The 21,279-nt window shown below is 40.4% G+C and overlaps 1 protein-coding gene and 1 long non-coding RNA gene across 3 annotated transcripts in view; one reads left to right on the forward strand and one right to left on the reverse strand.

The window, feature by feature from the left end:
* Window positions 1-21,279, forward strand: part of LOC148851924 (uncharacterized) — a 73,480-nt gene that overhangs the window by 14,472 nt on the left and 37,729 nt on the right. The window lies entirely within an intron of this gene.
* LOC148851925 (histone deacetylase 9) overlaps window positions 1-21,279 on the reverse strand; it is a 74,341-nt gene that overhangs the window by 12,875 nt on the left and 40,187 nt on the right. For both annotated transcript variants that reach the window (XM_088946757.1, XM_088946758.1), the window contains exons 7-10: window positions 8,993-9,085; window positions 8,779-8,887; window positions 8,591-8,640; window positions 8,415-8,505 (exon numbers count right to left, since the gene is read on the reverse strand). In XM_088946757.1, the coding sequence (XP_088802883.1) occupies window positions 8,415-8,505; window positions 8,591-8,640; window positions 8,779-8,887; window positions 8,993-9,085 (343 nt within the window). The remainder of the gene's footprint in view (window positions 1-8,414; window positions 8,506-8,590; window positions 8,641-8,778; window positions 8,888-8,992; window positions 9,086-21,279) is intronic.

Raw genomic sequence — 21,279 nt, forward strand, 5'->3', positions numbered from 1 at the left:
AATTTCTTTTTACTGATTAAAAAAAAAAATCAGGCAAAGGCCTCCTAGTTCAACATTCCCAGATTTCTTCAATATTTCTATAGCTACAAATGCAATTGCATCTTCAATAGTCAAATTTGGCCCTAATGGTATTTCTTGTAAGTTGGAATCTACACTTCATTAGGAACTCGAGAGAGGTTAGTATGGCAGATTAGAAGCACTTAGCCTCATTTTCCTTCTCCTTTAGAATCTAAAATTAGGATTTAGATTCCGATGTGTCATTCATGGCTAGAAAAATCTGGTTCTTAACTGATATTCTTGGATCCAAAGTATCAATGCCCTGAATCACTCAATATGTGATTTTTCATTATCAAGCATATTGATACTTTGAACCATAGTTGAGAATGAACAGTATAGGTGCTTGGAAGTATAGACCGTAGTTTTGAAGGCGCCAAGGTGAGGCTAGGCGACAGGGGGGCACCTTGTCACCTAGGCGATGGATTTTTTATGTAGAAGACGTAGATCCTAGGGTAGTTCCCTAGGTACCGTAACCATATTTCCTTAATAGTTATTCATCATTTTCATAAAAAAAGTATAGAGTTCATGTTAAAGTATAGAAAATCAACATATTAATGAGGAGAAAAAGAAGGAAAAAAAAATCCAAAAAATATAGGGGCTGAAGCCTTATTTTTGTTATAGGAAAAGAAGAAAAGAAAAAGTAGTAGTAGTAGTAGTAGTAGTAGTGATAAGACAATTTTAAGTTCTTCCTTACTTATTGGTTCAATTTCTAAAGTCTTTGAGGGTTCAATACAGCATTTACCAATGTTTGTATTTATTAAACCCTAACAAATAAGAAAATAATAAAAAGAAATTAGTATATAAACACAAAATGAATATTTTAGTTTAATAGTGCCTATTTTATAATTATAATGTCAAAAAATAAAAAATAAAAAAGTATTTTATGATACATAGTACAAAACTGCTTGGCGATTAGCGAGACGAATCACAAAGGGCGCCTTGTCGCCTACGCATCACCTTGACAACTATGGTATAGGCATCATGAGGGAAGTCAAATTTTTGGCTGGGAGATAACAACAACAATTGGACTCAGCAGTCAGCCAACAGTATGGCTTATGCCTTGCCAACAGTATGGTTGATTGTACCCGCACAGGTGCATCTTATGTAAGGAGAATGGCGAGAGCTGCTATCACTTATTAGTTTCCTGTCTTTTCGTATCAGAAATCTGGTGTTCGTTTTTCTCTCTTTTTGGTTGCAGGTGGCCCTCCCCTCCAAGTGTACAGAGCTTGTTTAACTCTACTTCACTAAGGGGTTTTAAAAAAAAAGAGGTAAACTTTTGTGGAGATGTGTAAGAGCAGCTGTATGCTGGACAGTGTGGGAGGAAAGAAATCAAAGAACCTTCCATGAAAAAGAAACAAACAAGGAAGCCATCATTGAATTAATCTCTGTTAGGGTGGTTCATTGGGTCAAGACTATGAAGCTCTTTGAAGGTTATTCAGCAGGAGATATCATTAGAAATTGGAAAGAAGTGGCTTGGTCTGCTCCCTTGAATACTTCCCCTATTCCAGCTTGGACTCCTCCAGCTATGGGGTTCACTAAATTGAACTTTGATGGCAGCGGCGAAGGAAACCCAGGCCCTTCAGGTATAGGTGGAGTTTTCAGGGATGAAGGTCAAATTATTGCCATGTTTTCAGGCCCTATAGGTTGGGGGGATTATCTGAGAGCTGTAATTTTGGCAGTTTTGGAAGGGATTAAAAGAACCCAGCAGCTGAATATTAGAAAACTGCTGGTGGAAGGCGACTCTAGGCTGGTTCTTAGTTGGCTGCAGAAGGAAGATTTCGGTCTGTGGAAGTTCTCAAATATAAAAAAAAAAAAAAAAAAAAAAATTAACCAGCTAACTCAATACATGGAAATTCAGGTTCAGTGGTCCAAGAGGAGTGCTAAACCTCTGGCAGACTCTTTGGCCAAACAAGGGGTGGGAAGAGCTAATTTCTTTTGGGCATTGTTGTAATTTGATCTCTACTTTTAGGGAGGGTTAAGAGAGTTTACCCCTCCCTTCCTATTGTATCTCTCTCTTCTATTCCTCTTAATAAAAGTTTCTCTTATTGATCAAAAAAAAAAAACATAAAATATGATACAAACCAGATGTATTGGGCACAAGTGCATAGGTAGCAGGTGCTATCCTTTTAAAAGGGGTGATTGGCACAGTCTCAAATTTGCACCTCATTCTTTTCTAACAAACTTATTACAAAAATAGCCAATTACACCGTCCAGATTAGATATGTAATGTCATGGATGCATACTCTCCAAATCAGAATTCAGAAATCAGAAGTAATTCGTGAGACATACATTTTTTCTTCCTAGTTATAAATAGTAGGCGATCAAGACTACAATCAGCCTTGAACTCTAATAGATTTTAGATTAGGAACGGTAGAAGAAAAGTAAGAGAAAGAAAGAAAAGAGAGAAGAATTGGAGAACACAAAGGTTTGAAAGAAGGGACAGATTCTAATTGATCTGCCGCCGCCACTCTCTTAGTATTTATAGGTTATGTTCAGTACATAGGGGAAAAGGACAGATCTGCCCTTAGTACTTAGATGACAAATAATGCAAATAAAAAACTGAAATAAATAACAACTGAAATAACAAACTGACCACCAACTAACACTAACATGACTGAAACAAATAATTACACATTCTGTCCTACAAACACAGTGGGGACCACAGCTGTGGGGCCCACATCAGTGTTCTCTACTCTCCCCCTCAAGTTGGGAATAGATATTTATCATTCCCAACTTGGATAGGTCTGCCTCTAACTTCTTCCTTGGTACAGCCTTGGTGAGGATATCTGCGAGCTGCATGTTGGATGTGATATACGGGAGACACACTTCTTGTGATGAGACCCTCTCTCGCGCAAAATGTCGATCAACTTCAATATGCTTAGTTCTGTCATGCTGCACCGGATTGTGGGTTATATTAATAGCCGCCTGATTATCACAATACAGCATCAAGGGCTTCTCATAATCAATACCCAACTCTTCAAGTAGTGATCTCAGCCATAGGATTTCAGCCACTCCGTTAGCCATTGACCTGTATTTAGCTTCAGCACTAGAGCGGGAAACAACACTCTGTTTCTTACTCCTCCAAGAGACAAGGTTACCTCCCACAAGGGCACAATATCCAAAGGTAGACCTCCTGTCATCAGCACTCCCAGCCCAATCGGCATTTGTATAGACCTCCACCTTCATGTGATTATTGTTCTTGAACAGTATACCTCTACCCGGGCATCTCTTCAAGTATGCTAATATTCTCTCTGCCGCAAGAAGATGAGTAGTTCTAGGAGAATGCATGTACTGGCTGACAACACTAACTGCATAACTGATATCTGGCAGAGTGAGGCAGAGATATAGGAGCTTTCCAACCAACCGTTGGAACATAACTTTGTCTTCAAGAGGCTCCCCGCCCTCTGCACTAATCTTGTGATTCTGTTCAATGGGTGTATCAGCAGGTTTAACACCTAACTTTCCAGTTTCCGCCAACAGATCTATAACATATTTTCTCTGAGAGATAAAGATCCCTTGTTTAGATCTAGCAACCTCAATACCCAAAAAGTACCGTAGTGCACCAAGATCTTTCACCTCAAACTCTTGATGAAGGAGCTGTTTGAGGGACTCAATCTCACTACTATTATTTCCTGTCACTACAATATCATCCACATATACAGCAAGCAGGGTCAAAGAGGAGTCCACCCTTTTAATGAACAGCGTATGATCTGACTGGGCCTGTACATAACCGAATTTTCCAAGGGCTAGCCTGAATCTATCAAACCAAGCTCTAGGTGACTGCTTCAAACCATACAATGCCTTATTCAGTCGGCAAAACTTCTTACCTGTCTCTGTATCATAGAATCCAGGAAGCAATTGCATGTAGACCTCTTCCTGTAAGTCTCCATTCAGAAAAGCATTTTTAACATCCATCTGGAACAAGGGCCAAGAATGACTTGCTGCAAGGGATAATAAAACTCGGATGGTGGTCATCTTGGCTACTGGGGCAAAGGTCTCCAAGTAGTCTATACCATAAGTCTGGGTGAACCCCTTTGCAACCAGTCGGGCTTTGTACCTTTCAATGGAGCCATCAACATTATGCTTCACAGTAAATACCCATCTACATCCAACTGGTTTCTTTCCTTTGGGTAGGTCAACTAACTCCCAAGTATTATTTTTCAACAGGGCATCCATTTCAACTTGCATTGCATCTTTCCACTCTGGAACTGATAAGGCTTCTTGCACTGTTCTTGGAATAGGGACATTGGCAATGGAAGTGAGATAGGACCGGTAAGAGGGAGATAGGCGACCATAGGATAAAAACAAGGAAATGCAGTGAGCTGTAGATGTGGTGCAATGTCGTTTCCCTTTACGGACGGCAATAGGGAGGTCAAGGTCATCCGCAGGAGGGGAAGTGGCAACAGTGGAAGGTGTCTCAATGGGCCCTAGGACTATAATACCTGGATCTGGAGCCACAGAAGAAACTGGAGCTGGCCTGGACTGTCGATGACTGGGATCAACCTGCCTGCATCGCCTGTGATAGACTCTCAATTCCTGATCCCTCTGACCACCCTCACCATTACAGCCTTCATCACCCAATGGAATAGGTAAAGGAACAGCCCCACTCCCACTGCGCTTCCCCTGAGGAAAGAGACCCAAATCCCCACTCTCACTACTCTCCCCCTAAGGAGAAACCCTAGAATAATAGGGTGTCTCCTCAAAGAAGGTGACATCCATGGAGACAAACTTCTTCCCTGAAACAGGATCATAGCAGCAATAACCCTTTTGAGTTTGTGCATAACCGAGGAAAATGCATTTGGAGGCCTTAGGTTCAAACTTGGAATGATGGGGCCCGAGAAGCTGAACGAAACAGGTACAACCAAAGGTTTTAAGGGGAACGGTAAACAACTCCTCGTCTGGGTATAAAAGGGAAAAAGGGGTTTTCATATCAAGAACCCGAGAAGGAACCCGATTAATGAGATATACTACCATGAGGATAGCATCACCCCAGAAGCGAATAGGTACATTGGGGGTAAACATAATGCTTCTAGCCACCTCCAAGATGTGCCTATTCTTCCTTTCGGCAACCCCATTCTGCTGTGGTGTATGAGGGCAAGTGCTCTGGTGAATAACTCCATGATTAAAGAGGTAAGAGGTCAATGGCTTAGCAAAGTATTTCTTTGCATTATCAGATCTAAGAACTTTGATTTTGGCCCCAAACTGGGTTAGAATCATCTGATGAAAGTTTTGGGTCAGATTGGGAACCTCATCTCGAGAATGCATAAGATAGACCCAAGAAAAACGGGTATGGTCATCAACAAACAACAAAAAATATATGTACCCACCCATAGAAGGGATGTGATATGGCCCCCAAACATCAGTATGCACAATATCAAAAGAATTATTACTCCTTTTATTACTCAAAGAATAAGATGTTCTACAATGTTTGGCAAACTCACAATTCTCACATCTCAACTTTGACAACTCAACAGACTCAAATAAAGCAGGAAACAGACTCTTCAAGGACCGGAAAGATAAATGACCTAATCGATTATGCCAAAGCATAACCAGACTCACAAATTGAGAAACAGAGGACTTCTCATCCACTGCCTCTTCCCAACGAGAACTCTCTCCGAGCAGATAGATCCCATTCGTCTCACGGCCAGTCCCAATCACCTTCCTCGTCTCCAAGTCCTGAAAAACACATCGGTCAGGGAAGAAGGTTACTGAACAGTTCATATGTTTGGTAATACTACTGACTGAAAGTAGGTTAGTATCAAGCTTAGGAACATGCAAGACAGAAGATAAAGAGATAGTATCCGATAACTTGGTGTCACCCTTGCCAGAAATGGGAACAAGAGAGCCATCAACAATGGATACTTTATCTCTACCTGAGGACAAGTGATAAGTAGTGAACAATGATGGCAAGCTAGTCATATGGTCGGATGCACCTGAATCTATTACCCAACAGTGTTCAGTATTACCTGGAGCTGAAGCATGGTAGGCTGAGGCTCGAGTACCTGAATGTGCAAATGCAAATGTGGCAAGGATTGATGGTGACTGAGATGGCTGAGTTGAACTCCCAACTTCCTTTTCCAACTGTATTAGGGTAGCCCGAACCGCGGCTAAGGTCTCTAGGGGTGTGCCTTTTGTGCTTGACGAGGATGCTGAATCAGTATTCACAGCCACATGAGCATTATCCTTCTTATTTCTCAATTTTGCTAGGACCAAATGAGGATGCAGCTTCCAACAAGTATCTTTTGTGTGCTTGGGTTTCTTGCAATGTTCACATACCATGTCCCGTTTATCTTCCTTCTTCCTGTCCCTTCTGGATCACCCCTGACTTAGGTTTAACAGCTGCCAGGGCTGGGGAAAGGGGTTGAGGTCGCATCATGACTTTCCTCCTGGTCTCTTCACTATGCACCAAGGAGTATGCTTGAGAGAGGGTCACACTATCTCTGGTCAGTATCTGTTGCCTCACAATGTCATAATCTGAATTCAGGTCAGCTAGAAATTCAAATACCCTATTTGTCTCGACTTGCTTTCTGTGAGTCTGTGCATCTTTGGGACTCTCCCACTCAAGAGTCTCTAGATGATCAATTTCATGCCACAGGCATTTCAAGGTAGAGAAGTAGACAGAAACTGGTTTCTCTCCTTGTTTAAGACTATTCACTTCACACTTCAGTTCATAGGCTCTAGCAACATTAAGGGGTTGGGAATAGGTTTCTTTCATAACATCCCATATCTCCTTGGCTATCTTTGCCCACAAGTAATTTCGGCTGATATGTGGCTGCATAGAATTACACAGCCATGTCATAACCAAGTAGTTCTCTTGAACCCACTTGGTATGCATTGGGTCCTCCTTGGAAGGTTCTTTCAAATCTCCCAAGAGGTAGCCTAGTTTTCCCCTTCCCCCAATAGCCATCATGGCTGCTTGGGCCCATTCCAAGTAGTTTGACCCATCAAATCTCACAATTGTAATCTAAAACCCAGTTTCAGATATACTACCATAAATGTTGTTCCCAAAACTACCTTCTCCCTGATTTTTAAACTCCATTTTTGGTCAAGAATCAGTAGTTACGAACTGTTAGGGTTACTACAACAGAAAACAGCACTTGGACAGTCGATCACAATCATAAATCAGTATGGAATCAATGCAGGTCTGATCTGAAACCAATCTGTAATCACGGTATATGCATGAAATTAGTGCAGATCTGATCTGAAACCAATCGGCAATCACAGTATATGCATGAAACCAGTGTAAATCTGATCTAAAACCAATCGGCAATCACAGTACCAAGTAGTCCGTACAAGTTTTTCACCCCCTAAAAGAGCTCGAAACCAAAAAATAGGTCTGAAACCAGCTTAGAGAGCAACCTGAGATGCTGGAACAGAATTAGGGTTTTAATCGTAGGTCTGAAATAAGTGCTCAGCCGCACTTTCCAAGCAGTCCGTACAGTTAGGTCTTGTCGTAGGGTCAATGTGAAACCCTGAAATTGATCACCTTTGAGAGAAAACCCTAAAACAAGCACTTTCCAAGAAGATAAAAGAGTTCGGCCCAACAATTAGGTTTGCCGCAAGGTTAATGTCAAACCCTAGAATAGAGAGAAAACCCTAAAACAGTTCGGCCGCTCCTTCTAGATAAGTCCAACCTATCTTGACTGGTAGCAATCTCTAGAAAATAAATAAGACTTACCCAGAGAATGTTGTTCGCTACCTTCCAAGGTTACCTGAACCCTAGCCTTCTCTGATTCTTCCTGATTACCAACACTCTGCAAGCCGTTGCAAGTCTTCAACAGCTGCTAAACTCTTCTGGTAACCTCCAAGAATCAGCCAATGAACACTTCTTCATAAACTTCCAGCCCTAGATAGTTCTCATGTGATCAGCTGGACTAGGCTCACATGAGAAACCCTACATAGGCTCTGATACCAAGTAGGCGATCAAGACTACAATCAGCCTTGAACTCTAATAGATTTCAGATTAGGACTGGAGAACACAAAGGTTTGAAAGAAGAAGAACTGGAGAACACAAAGGTTTGAAAGAAGGGACAGATTCTAATTGATCTGCCGCCGCCACTCTCTTAGTATTTATAGGTTATGTTCAGTACATAGGGGAAAAGGACAGATCTGCCCTTAGTACTTACAAGACAAATAAAGCAAATAAATAACTGAAATAAATAACAACTGAAATAACAAACTGACCACCAACTAACACTAACATGACTGAAACAAATAATTACACATACTGTCCTACGAACACAGTGGGGGCCACAGCTGTGGGGCCCACATCAGTGTTGTTTACATAAATGAAAAAAAAAATCATTGGAACACCATCCAGATTAGAAGACAAATTAAATATAGTAATGTTATCATACCATTAGGAAGCTCTGTATCTAAAAGAGCACCAGTTTCAACAGCCCAGCAACGAGCCACATTCTCTTTTGTGTACCCTCCACCTCCAGTAACCTGAAATAAGAAAGTTCTACTCTTTATTCCCAATGGAACACACATCTGAATAGTAACAAGGGAGTTGTACAAAGCACAAACTTACCAATAAAGGCAAATTAAATTTCTTAACGAACCTTACACATTCAGAATGCCCTGCAGAAATATAAGGATGGCACCATCATGTTAATATCAAAAACTTAAAAAGAAGAATTTCAACAGTTACAGCACAAATTAGACATATTATCTAAAGGCTATGGTAACAAAGAGAACAAATTACAAGGAGAATAGCACCATCAATGGAGAGATTGAAGCAGCCTAAGCGGTCTCCAGCAAGTGAATCAGCTCCACATTGAAGAACAATAACACCTGGTAGATATGTTTCAACAACCTTGGCAATAATCTACATAATTGAAGTATTGTAAGGAAAAGACCATAACTATTCCACAAATACTGAACTAAAATCATGTATTAACCCATAGCTAAGATGTTCTGAATCACAACTTACTGTTTTAAAGAGTCGAGTGAAGCTTGAATCATCTATTCCATCCTTCAGTGGGACATTTATAGCATAGTACTTTCCTTCTCTTTCTCCTATTTCCTTTGAAACAAAGATAATCTCAATGATCAGATTGTTGTTTCAAATATTAGCAAGCCAATATGAAGATAAATTGAGAGAAAACATGGAAAACATGTGTGCATACAAAGAGGACTAGGGTTTTCCCATAGAACATCTAGCAGTTTGGGTTACACTTTATACTCCTTTGTTCTTTTTATTTTTTGATGAATAACGAGAAGTTTTATTAATAGAAATACACAGATAAGGTTCCTAAAAAGAGGTGTGAGATACAGCCTCAAATCAGAACAGAGAATTACAGCTGAGGCAAAAACATGAGTCCTATGCACTCCTTGTTTAGCTAGTGAGTCTGCTAACCCATTTGCAGATCTTCTTTCCCATTGGAAATGGACAGACATGTTTGTAGTTAGCCATCTGAATCTTTGAAAAACCCCTTTATAGGACCAGGCTGCTGTTTCTGGCTCTTTTAACCACTGGATCTGCTAACCCATTTGCAGATCTGCTGTTTCCTTGTAACACTGCCTGAATTTATGCATTAACTGAATTCTCTACTTCTATAGGGCTAGAAAAAAGAGCGATGATGAGCCCCTCTGCATTTCTAAACACTCCCCCAATACTGGAGGGTCCTGGATTGCCTAGGCTGCTACTATCAAAGTTGAGCTGAATGATACCCTACTCAAGAGGTTTCCATTCTACTAACAGCTTGCTTTTCACACTAGAACTTTTGGCAATTGCTTCCCAATTTCTCCATAAGTCATCAAAAGAAAAAGGAGAAAAGAATTCCAAAGTCTTCACCCAGTTGATGGCTCTATTAAGTAAGCACTCCCAAACATTGACCTCATTATTTTCCTTCTCATAAAAAATTCTTGAATTCCTTTGCTCCCAAACAGTCCAAACCAGTGCAACTCTAACACACCTCCACATCACCCTACCTCTTTTCGTAGGCCACCTAAAGGTTGTAGTTTCAAATAGATTGCTAATCTGCAACAGCAATGTCCACCTGGACCCAAAGAGACTAAAAAGCTTTTCCTAGAGACCTACACCAAAGGACAGGATATTATTAGATGGTAACAACTTTCTCCATTTACTTTGCAAAGGACACACCAATTGGGGGATATACAAAGACAAGGTCTTCTCTTTTGCAGGTTGTCCAAAGTGTTTAGTTTCTCAAAAGAGACCTCCATAGTCCCAACAGAGAGCTCCCACTTTAGGAGGAATGGGTTTAGACCAAATCTCTTTGCATGGGAAAGACTGAGAGCTAAGGTCAAAGCACAAGGAGGAGAAGAATGAGGTACAAGAGAAGGTACCCAAAGAGTTAGGGGACCAAATACGTGCATTTGGTTTAGAAGGGTCCAAGCAAATAGGATCAAGCAAACTAAGTAACTGAGCGGTCTGGTCAAGCTCAAAATCTCTCAAATCTCTCCTGAAACCCAAATCCCAGCTGAATCCAGAAGACAAAAAAAATGGGACAAACCTTTGAGCTGGTTCACTTTTAAAGCAAGAGAGGAAATACAAGGAAGGAAAAAGGTCCTTGAGGGTTGAGTTACTTATCCATATATCCTCCCATAAAATAACCCTATCCCTGGCACAAATGTCATACCTGATTAAGTTTAAGAAATGGGGAAGAATGCCATAGATTGCCTTCCAAGGAGAATTCAACATAGCCCTTCGAGAAATGCCAGCATCCCAACCATTGCCTTCTGCTCCATGTATACTTCCTACAACTTTACACCAAAGTCTTTCCCTTTCCAAAGGCCATCTCCAAAGCCATTTCTCAATAGGGCTGAGTTTTTCTTCCCTAGGTTACCCAATTCCAGACCCCCTTGCTCCTTTCTCTTGCATACTAATTCCCATATAACCAAATGATCCTTCCTTCTTTCTTCGGGCTTCCACAAGAAGTCTTTCATCATCTTTTCTACTTTCACCACCTCCCTTTGTGGCATCCTAAAAACAAAAGGATAGTAAACCGGGAGATTCACTAGGGTGGATTGGATTAAAGTGATTCGACCCCAAGGGACACATAATTTCTCTTCCAGACCGCCAATTTCCTAGAACAACTTTCCATCACTGGTTCAAAAAACTTCCCTCCCTAGGGTTGGCTCCTAAAGGTAAACCCAAATATCTCAAAGACCAACTAGATGTCAAACAACCTAACGCCTCAGCTATCTCACCCAATTCCTCCTCCAGATTCAGCCCTACTACACAACTCTTTTGAAGGTTGATTTTTAACTTTGACAAAACCTCAAACAGCTTTAACCTTTCAACTTACTTGCTAACCGAGGGTCCCCAAACTCACAAAAGAGGATAGTGTCATCTGCAAATTGTAGATGTGTAACAATGACAACCTCTCTTCCAATCCTCCATCCTCTAATCAAATTCAACCTATCCTCTCTCAAGATAAGTCTATTGAAAACATTTATTATCAAAATAAAAAGGAAGGGAGAGAGGGGATCACCTTGTCTGAGTCCTCTAGTAGCTGGAAAGAAATCTCTAATCACTCCATTAACCAGCACTGAGTAATGAACATTTGTCAAACAACCTTCAATCCAACCACACCACCTATATCCGAAACCAAAATTCCTCAAGGTTTCCATCAAGAATGACCAATCTAGTAAATCGTAAGCCTTCTCCTGATCTAATTTACGAACAAAGCCTTTCTTTCCCCTTCTCCTGGAATCCTCTACACATTCATTAGCTATTAGGACTTGATCAGTGATTTGTCTACCTTGGATGAAAGCCCCTTGCGATTGAGTTATTAGAGAAGGCAAAGCTACTTTTAACCTCAAGGAAACCACTTTGGCCATAATCTTATCAGCAATGGAATTTTCTTTCATTAAATGAGAAATAAAATCATTAGAATTGATTCTGGACATCAATCCAGCATCCCATTCATTTTGTATTTAGAGACGGAACCTCCTGAAAGCAAAAATCATGCACATGCCCTAAGAGCATGGCATCCATCCATACATCGAGAATATATCCCCATGAATTTAACATACAAGTATTGGAGGTACTCCCAATGTGCAGCTGAATGCTGTGCACTCAGGGTATGTGCACGATTTTTTTCTTTCAGGAGATCTGGACTCTTGTATTTAGCCCATACTACAGTTCTGCCTAAAAGAGCAGTTTCCTGTAAACCCTTTGCTGTGCTAGGGTGTCAGCTAATCCATTTGCAGTTCTTTTCACCCATCTGAATGTAACTTCCAATTCTCTAGATATCTTGGGTAGTCTGCATTACTTTGGATGCAATCAATATCTGAACTATCAAAGCTGAGACATATGCTCATGCATACAAAGATAGAAAGAAATGGACAAGCAAAGATCAGTAAATATCAGGAAATAGTGACCAGAAGATTAAAACAGAACAGATAGATATAAGTGCATGTATGTTAACTTGCTAATTGAAGTGTATATATTGGCAGAAGCACATATTTACATTTGGAGGGTGGGGAGTTGACTAATTCCATTAGGATTAGGACATGCTTCTAAAAAATATAAAACACAGGTTGAGTTAATTTTCACTCTCAAGTTGCTAATCCAAAACTCGAACACCAGTGCATCACCCCAACTTGATGGTTTGGGCACCAAGCAGCATAATAATATCTTTACTTTAATTCATACAAGATATCTGTTACTTAACAGAAAAAAAAAAAATAAAAGGAACATAATATCTTAATAAAATCCAAATACAATATAAGAAACCTACTAAAGCTCTCTTACCTACTCTTATTTGGAAAGAATTAATAAAAGCCAACAAAGCCAAAGAGACAATCCTAAAAGATTCAAATACAGGGAAATATTTCTAAATATGTTGAAAATCATAATCTAATAATATAAAAGGAACATCTCAAGTCAGTGTCATCAATTGATAGTCTGGATCATTTCTAAAGGAACATAATATTTCTAAATACGTTGAAGATCATAATCTAATAATTACCTCAAAGGATGCCCCAAACTATCACTCCTCCACTAATGTGGGAATTGGAGGATCAGAGTAAAACTATCCCTCCAAGGTTTACTCCGCGGGTTTACTCCAAACCTCCACGGTTACCTTTTCCTGTGCCTCATTCTTCAAGGCATTAATTCAACCCTTTGATAGTCTGGGTCATTTGTACCCAGTAAAGGAGGTTTGGAGTAAACCTATCCCTCCAAGGATTGGAAGTTTCTATTAGGAAGTCTTCCTGTAAAGAATAAATACGTGTGATCTATTCCAAAGAAAATGACCAAATTGGTGCTTATCCCCACACTGGTGTGTTCTGTGCAAGGCTAATGGAGAAACTTGCTTTCATTTATTAATCTCTTGCCCCTATGTAATCTATATTTGGGAATGATTTTTCTCGTTGTTTGGGTGTAGGTGGACTCCCCTGCCTAATGTGCAAAGCTTGTTTGCCTCTACTTTCTTTAGTTGGCCAAACAAAAGGGGACGAATAATGTGGAAAAGCTTAGGCTTCTTTGAGATGGACCATATGGGAAGAAAAGAATTCAAGAATTTTTTTCAAATAAGGAAAGAATCAGAGAGGCAATAATGGAAAATGACATGATTAGAGTGATTCAATGGGTAAAATCTTTGAAGATCTTTGTTGATTTCTCATCAGGTGGTTTTATGAAAAACTGGAAGGAAGTGGCTTGTTCAGACCATCATAAGTCTACTACAAGGCTCCTTATGGTCTCCACCTGTTAGACAGTTATGCCCTTTAGCTCCAATCAGATTGATGTACCTTTTTGACATTTATTGTAAATGAATAAAGTACATAATTGATTCATATCATTGTGGTGTGTTTCTGTGCAATACCCTTAAACTGGATACTTATGAGACTCGTGTTAGTTTAGAATCTTCACAGTCGTTGGATAGATCTGGGGAGATTTATCCTGCCAAGGCTGACAATGATGTACCGCCGAGTTGGTTGGGGTGGCTTGTCTCAGCTACCAGGGTGAGACCTGAGGTACATGCAGTGTGGGTTTTCTTGAAACCCTGAACCGGACCAAAATTCCAGAATTGCCCTAGACCTTGGAGATAGATGGGCAAAACTGGAATGTTACACCTAACCCCTAGACTCGATTATGATACTGCATTAGGTGTCGGATTGGGCTATCTTTGATATGCCAATTAGTGAAATCCTTAGAAGGGGTCAAAACCTGAGTATGTTGGGACAATCCGAGAATTCACCTGAGTGGGTGATCATAGTGACAGGATCAGCCCCTTTGTCAAACAAAGTGAATGATTGGGGATGCACTCTCTCTAATGGAAACCTAAACTGCCGGCAATTGATTTCAACTGTTGAAATTGGTTTTGCAAAATATATTTATATAAAGATATACATATTGTTGGAAAACGTGGGATTACTAGTGTAGATGTATATTTGGTAGTTAGCATTTATATTTGGTAGTTGTGTAAAAATAGAATTGTGTGAACATGTATTCCTAGGATTGTGGAAAAATATAATCCCTTAAATATGGGGATTCAAATAGTTAGTCCCTTAATTATAAGGATTGATTTAGAAAGTTTTTTTCTATTTATTGCAGCAGCTTACTGTATAAATATACCGATTGGCAATGGAGTGAAAGCAGATCAGCTTTCTACCATTTCAAACATGGTATCAGAGCTCTAGGTTTGCCAACCTTGAGATTTTTTTTTGGCCTTCATTGCCAGTTTTTTTCTCTTCGTGTTTTTTCTGGTCTTCAGTGTTGATCTATAACCAGAAGTGTTTCTTTATTCTCCTTTATTCTGGTCAGTTCTTCCCTTCTTTATTCTCCTTTCCTGCTGGCCTTATTCTTCCTCCATTAACAATGTCCGACGTGACTGCAACAAGTGCTCCCGTCCAAAGCCGTCGTGGAATCATGCTTGAGCCTAAAGATCCCAAAGGTTCAGCCATGGTGGCAAGGGGAGGAAATTACAGTGGTTCAAAGGGTGAGAACAATCACAACTTGGCTCGTGACACAACCACCCGTGACTCTAACGATAACCTCTGGTGCACCTATTGCAAGAAGCCCAGACACACAAAAGATCGCTGCTGGAAACTTCATGGGAAACCTCCCACATCCAGCAAGGAATGGGGAAATCGAGGAGTTTTGAAAGCAGTTCAACAGGCCCATAATGTCTCCACAATCCCGCAGCAAGAACACTCAAGTCAGGGGCCATTTAATGATGAAGAAATTGAAAGGCTAAGGAGTTTCCTGAAATCCTTGAAACCAGGAAGTGATTCTACCTCTCTTGCTCTCTCAGGTGAGTCTTTATCTCTAGGATTATATGTCTCGGCTAGTGTTTTTCCATGGATTCTTGATTCTGGAGCTACTGACCACATGACACCCTCTTCACTACATTTTCTCACCTATACACCCTGTCCTAGTAATAGAAAAATTTCTATTGTCGATGGTTCTTTCACCACAGTGGAAAGGATTGGGAATATTCAAATTACTCCATCCCTATTACTTAAAAATGTGCTTCATGTTCCTAAGTTATCCACTAGCCTTATCTCTATACATAAACTCACCCAGGATGTGAACTGCAATGTTGTGTTCTTTCCTTCTTACTGTGTATTTCAGGACCAGGTTTCGGGGAAGAATATTGGACTTGCTAAGGAAAGGGATGGACTCTACTACCTTGAAGCAACCAGCAAACCATCTCACACTGTTATGCATGTCACACACGAGTCATTCTTATCTACCTCCAATAAAGATTTAATTTGGCGTCATCACTTTCGTTTCGGTCATCCTTCATTTCCTGTTTTAAAAACAATGCTTCCCTCCTTGTTTAAAGGGATTGATGTTGAAACCTTTCATTGTGATGTTTGTGAACTTGCTAAGCACAAAAGGGTTTCTTTCCCAATCAGCAATAAAAGATCTTCAACTCCTTTTTATTTGATTCATTCGGATATATGGGGCCCTTCTCAAATTCCCAACATTACTGGTTCTAGATGGTTTGTCACCTTTATTGACGATTGCACTAGGGTCACATGGATCTTTCTTCTTAAGTCTAAATCTGATGTGGGTACCATTCTTCCCAACTTTCATAATATGGTCCAAACTAAGTTTTGTGTGAGAATTAAAAGGTTTCGATTTGATAATGCTACAGATTATTTTAATCAGAATTTGTCCCCATTTTTTCAGAAAGAAGGCATTGTGCATGAATCCTCCTGTGTTAACACTCCCCAACAGAATGGGATAGCTGAGAGGAAAAATGGCCATCTTTTGCAAACAACCCGAGCCTTTCTCTTTCAAAACCGGGTACCAAAACAATATTGGGGGTAAGCTGTCCTTACTGTTGCATACACCATAAATAGACTACCATCTAAAGTTCTTGACAACCGAAGCCCAATACAAGTCCTTTCTCAATTCTACCCTGATATTCGAACCTCAAATAATCTCACACCAAGAATTTTTGGCTGCACTGCCTTTGTTCATGTCCATAATAAGGGAAAATTGGATCCACGAGCAATCAGGTGTGTCTTCTTGGGATATTCCCCAACTTAGAAAGGTTATAAATGTTATCATCCAGCCACCAAAAAATTCTACACCTCCATCAATGTCACATTTGAGGAGGGACAATCCTTTTTCACTCAACCTTATCTTCAGGGGGAGCCCTCATTAATGGAAGATAAGGCCTCGGATCTACTCTCCCTAGATGTATTACCTTCCTCACAGTCATCCAACCGTCAAGAATCACATCCCTCTGAGTCACAATCCTCTGAGCCCCACATTCTCGAGTCTCAACAAGAGTCAAACAACCCGACCATTGAACCAAATTCAGACACTGTTAACCCCACCAATGATGTGCATGATGATGTGAGATATATGTAGGTTTACTCTAGGAGAAGAAATCCAGATCCTCAACTTGTGCAAGTCCAAGATTCAACTCCTAATCCTAGAACTGAGGGATATTCAGAACCTGAACCTGCACCTTCACAATCTGAGTATGAGTATGACCTACCTATTGCACTGAGAAAAGGAACCAGAGAATGTACCAAACGCCCATTGTACCCTTTAGCCAAACCTGTGTCATTCCAAAGATTCTCTAAATCCCATAAAAGTTTTCTAGCCAGCCTTAACACCATTCCAATTCCTAATACTCTAGCCGAGGCACTTTCTAATAAGGAGTGGAGAAAAGCCATGAGAGTGGAAATGGAGGCACTAGAAAAGAACAACACATGGGAAGTTGTGGATCTACCAAGAAACAAGAAGATTGTAGGTTGTAAATGGTGTTCACAATTAAGTACAAATCTGATGGGTCGTTAGAAAGGTACAAAGCACGACTAGTAGCCAAGGGATATACACAGACTCATGGGGTAGATTATCAAGAGACTTTTGCCCCAGTAGCTAAAATGAATACATTAAGGGTGTTGTTGTCTTTGGCTGCCAACTATAATTGGGATTTGCAACAGTTTGATGTAAAGAATGCATTTCTCCATGGTGATCTAGAAGAGGAGATATACATGGACATTCCACCGGGTTTTGGAGAAGGCTATTAAGGGGAACAAAGTTTGTAGATTGACGAAAGCACTATACGGTCTCAAACAATATCCGAGAGCATGGTTTGGAAGGTTTACAAAGGTGATGCTTAGTACAGGTTACAAGCAAAGTCTAGGTGACCACACATTGTTTATCAAACACACTGCCTCAGGGGGAGTTAATGCACTATTAGTCTATGTGGACGATATAATCATTACTGGGAATGATAAAAAGGAGAATGAAGCATTGAAAAACTGCCTTGGCAGAGAATTTGAGATAAAAGACTTGGGGAGACTAAAGTATTTTCTCGGAATTGAAGTTGCACATTCTAAACAAGGCATCTTTATCTCTCAACAAAAGTATGTTGTTGATCTTTTGAGAGAAACAGGAAATATGGCATGTAAACCAGCTTCCACGCCTATAGATCCCAATCATAAACTTGGAGAAGCTAGCGAGAATGCAAGTGTAGACAAAGAGATGTTCCAAAGACTGGTTGGAAAACTCATTTATCTTGCACATACACGGCTAGACATTGCATATGCTATAAGTGTAATAAGTCAGTTTATGCATAATCCTAAAGAAGTTCATCTGCAGATTGCTCATCGAATTCTGCACTATTTGAAAGCTAATCCAAGGAAAGGAATTTTATTCAGAAGAAATGGGGGACTGGCTCTTGAAGCATATACAGATGCCGATTATGCAGAATCTCCAGTAGATAGACGGTCCACTTCTGGTTACTGTACCTTCTTGGGAGGAAACTTAGTAACTTGGAGGAGTAAGAAGCAAAATGTAGTTGCTCGGTCAAGTGCAGAGGCAGAATTCAGGGCTATGGCACAAGGAGTGTGTGAATTACTCTGGTTGAAGATAATTTTAGAAGACCTGAAGATTCCACGAGAAGAGCCTATGAAACTATATTGTGACAACAGTCATCAATATTGCTCACAATCCTATTCAACATGATAGGACGAAGCGCATCGAAATTGACCGACACTTTATAAAAGAGAAACTAGACAGCACGTTGATTTGCACTCCCTATGTATCTACAAAAGGACAACTGGCCGATGTACTTACTAAAGGGCTCAATAGTACAGACTTTCGAAGAATTATAGCCAAGAAGGGAATAGAGGATCTCTATTCACCAGCTTGAGGGGGAGTGTTGGAAAACGTGGGATTACTGGTGTAAATGTATATTTAGTAGTTACCATTTATATTTGGTAGTTGTGTAAAAATAGAATTGTGTGAATATGTATTCCTAGGATTGTGGAAAAATATAATCCCTTAAATATGGGGATTAAAATAGTTAGTCCCTTAATTATAGGGATTGATTCCCTTAATTATAGGGATTGATTTAGATAGTTTTTTTCTATTTATTGCAACAGCTTACTGTATAAATATGCCGATTGGCAATGGAATGAAAGCATATCAGTTTTCTACCATTTCAAAAACATATATATATTATGGTTTCAAAATGTTGCAAAAATGTTTTAATTCTCGGGATCCATGTGAGTAGAGAGTGTAGCACTGTACCTTGCAGCCGAGGGAGAGGTCCTCTCTTGTCGAGCAGTGTTTGATCATTATGGGCTGAGAGGTTAAGTTTAAGACCATTGAGGGTAATACCTGATGGGATAACCTTGCATCTGCCCACAGTCCTTGGGTTTTCATAAGGTGGCTGGACCCAAGGACCATTTAGTGTAAATGTTGGGCCCATTAAGAGCCCATGGTGATGGACTCAGGGGTTCACTATCTCCTACAGTGAATTCGGCCAGGCCTTGTAACAAAGGTTGGGCTAAACCCGTGTGGCTGATGTGTAGATCAATGTTTGGGTCCCACGCCATACAAGGATAGCCAACTGGGCAGCAGGTTAAGAGGACTAGTGAGCACATAGACCTAATGGGCCTAAAGCACATTCGGACTAGCTTAACAAGATTAATTAAATAAGGAGCGGTTCTGGGACTTGGATCAACTGATAGGATAAGGGATTATCCCTATCCACTCAAAGAGTCCAAATCCAAATAAAGATTTGGATCAGGAAACTCCTAATTTGATTAGGAAGGTTGATCTTTATCTGCATATAAGATAAGGGATTATCCTTATCTCTTAAAGAGAGTCCAGATCCAAATATAAGATTTGGATTAGGAAACTCCTAATAGGATTAGAAGAAGCTCTCTTTAAGGCTATAAATAGGAGAGCAGGGCGGACTTCCAAAAAGACTCACAGTCTGCTGAATAAAGAGAGAAGACAACTCACAGTTTGACTGCTCCTATCTTCTGCTCTTTTCTTCCTATTCTTGCCGCCCCTACCCAATTCGATATCCACCTGTGGGAGTGATTAAGAACCGTTATTGATATTGCTTCTTGCTAGAAGAGGCAATCTGAAGTTATGCTCACCAGCCCTTTACTACATTCTTGCTGAAGAATTCGGTTCTTGTTGAAGAGTCATCTTGTTGATTCTGCTTCACCTCACACTGTGTCATCTTCAATGGGAGAAGATTTTGGTTTTCTCCTTGGGCGTGAACACCTTCGTTGGGAGTTACTGTTACTCTGTATCAGGTATATCCCTCTCCTCCCTTTTGGTTTTAGATCTGGTCTGGTTGGTTTCAAGATTGATCCTTGAAAATGCAATTTTCTAAAATAGGTAATGTGATTCCCAAATGGGAGAGAGAAATTTTTTAAATTTTCGCCCAACCTTCCTGCAGGGTTCGGCCATCCATATGATGGATCTCTCATCCCTTCAGTGGTATAAGAGCTAGGTTCAAATCTTGAACCAAATTAAACCAGATCCGGATCTACGCAAATGGGCAGAAGGCGTTCTACCCGATTTGCGCAGTTAACGTATTTATGGGAAATTGGTTCCCAGTTTTGGGCGATTGATCTGAAATTAAATTGTTGACAGGTGTATTATATGTATTGTACACAGGTTTAGTGCCCGCAGGGGTATTTTTGTAATTTCTGTAGACCTCTTGTGTTGTACGGCCAGTATGGTATAAATACAATGCTTCACTTGACTGAAGCACCATCTTTTGAGGCCTTAACTCAGTAGCCTCCTCTTCTTCTCTTCTTCTTCCTTCTTTCCTTTCTTCTTCTCCTTCTCCCGCTCAACATGGTATCAGAGCAGGACCGTCCAGGCCTAGAAAACATCCAGTTGTGGTCTCTCTCCATTGCTGCGTAGGAGCTATAGTCCTGATGCTCGAAGACAAGGAAGAGGAAGCATCCTCTAGTGCTACGGTTAGTCTCCACTGCCGAGTAGGGTTCTGCTACAAGAAAGCTGGTTGTTCAACTTCCTAGCGCAGAAAAGGGTTCTGCAACAAGTTTTTTGTGCTGGTAACTAGAGTTGCTCGGCTAAGAAGATTGTAGAAAACCATCCCAGATGTACGGAGGAGGGTTCTGACCTAAAGAGAAGTTTGAGTCCATGACTGTACTGCCTATTCACAATTCGGGTGACCTAGGTACTGAACTGATTTTTTTTTTTTTCTGTTATGGTTCTCTTCTTGCACTTTTTTCGATGGACTGTTAATGTCCCAAAATCTGAGTAGGGACTGTCCCCCTTGCTCCGATTGAGTGTTGCTCTATTCAGCTCTCTAAGGGACTGTTGATGAACCCTAAACCCTAAGTGACTGTTCGGCTGCCCTGGAAAGTGGATATCAGCCGATTAGGTGTGGTGAACCACCACTCGTATTGTTGTTCCTACTGAGTTTTTTTTCAGCTGAGAAGCTGCATTAAAGTTGTAAAACTGTAGATCATTCAGACCTGGTTACACTGCAAGTGCAGTTCGTA

The sequence above is a fragment of the Nelumbo lutea genome, chromosome 5 (assembly GCF_056320005.1).
Source record: "Nelumbo lutea isolate HS-2025 chromosome 5, American lotus-T2T, whole genome shotgun sequence".
Classification (NCBI taxonomy): Eukaryota; Viridiplantae; Streptophyta; class Magnoliopsida; order Proteales; family Nelumbonaceae; genus Nelumbo; species Nelumbo lutea.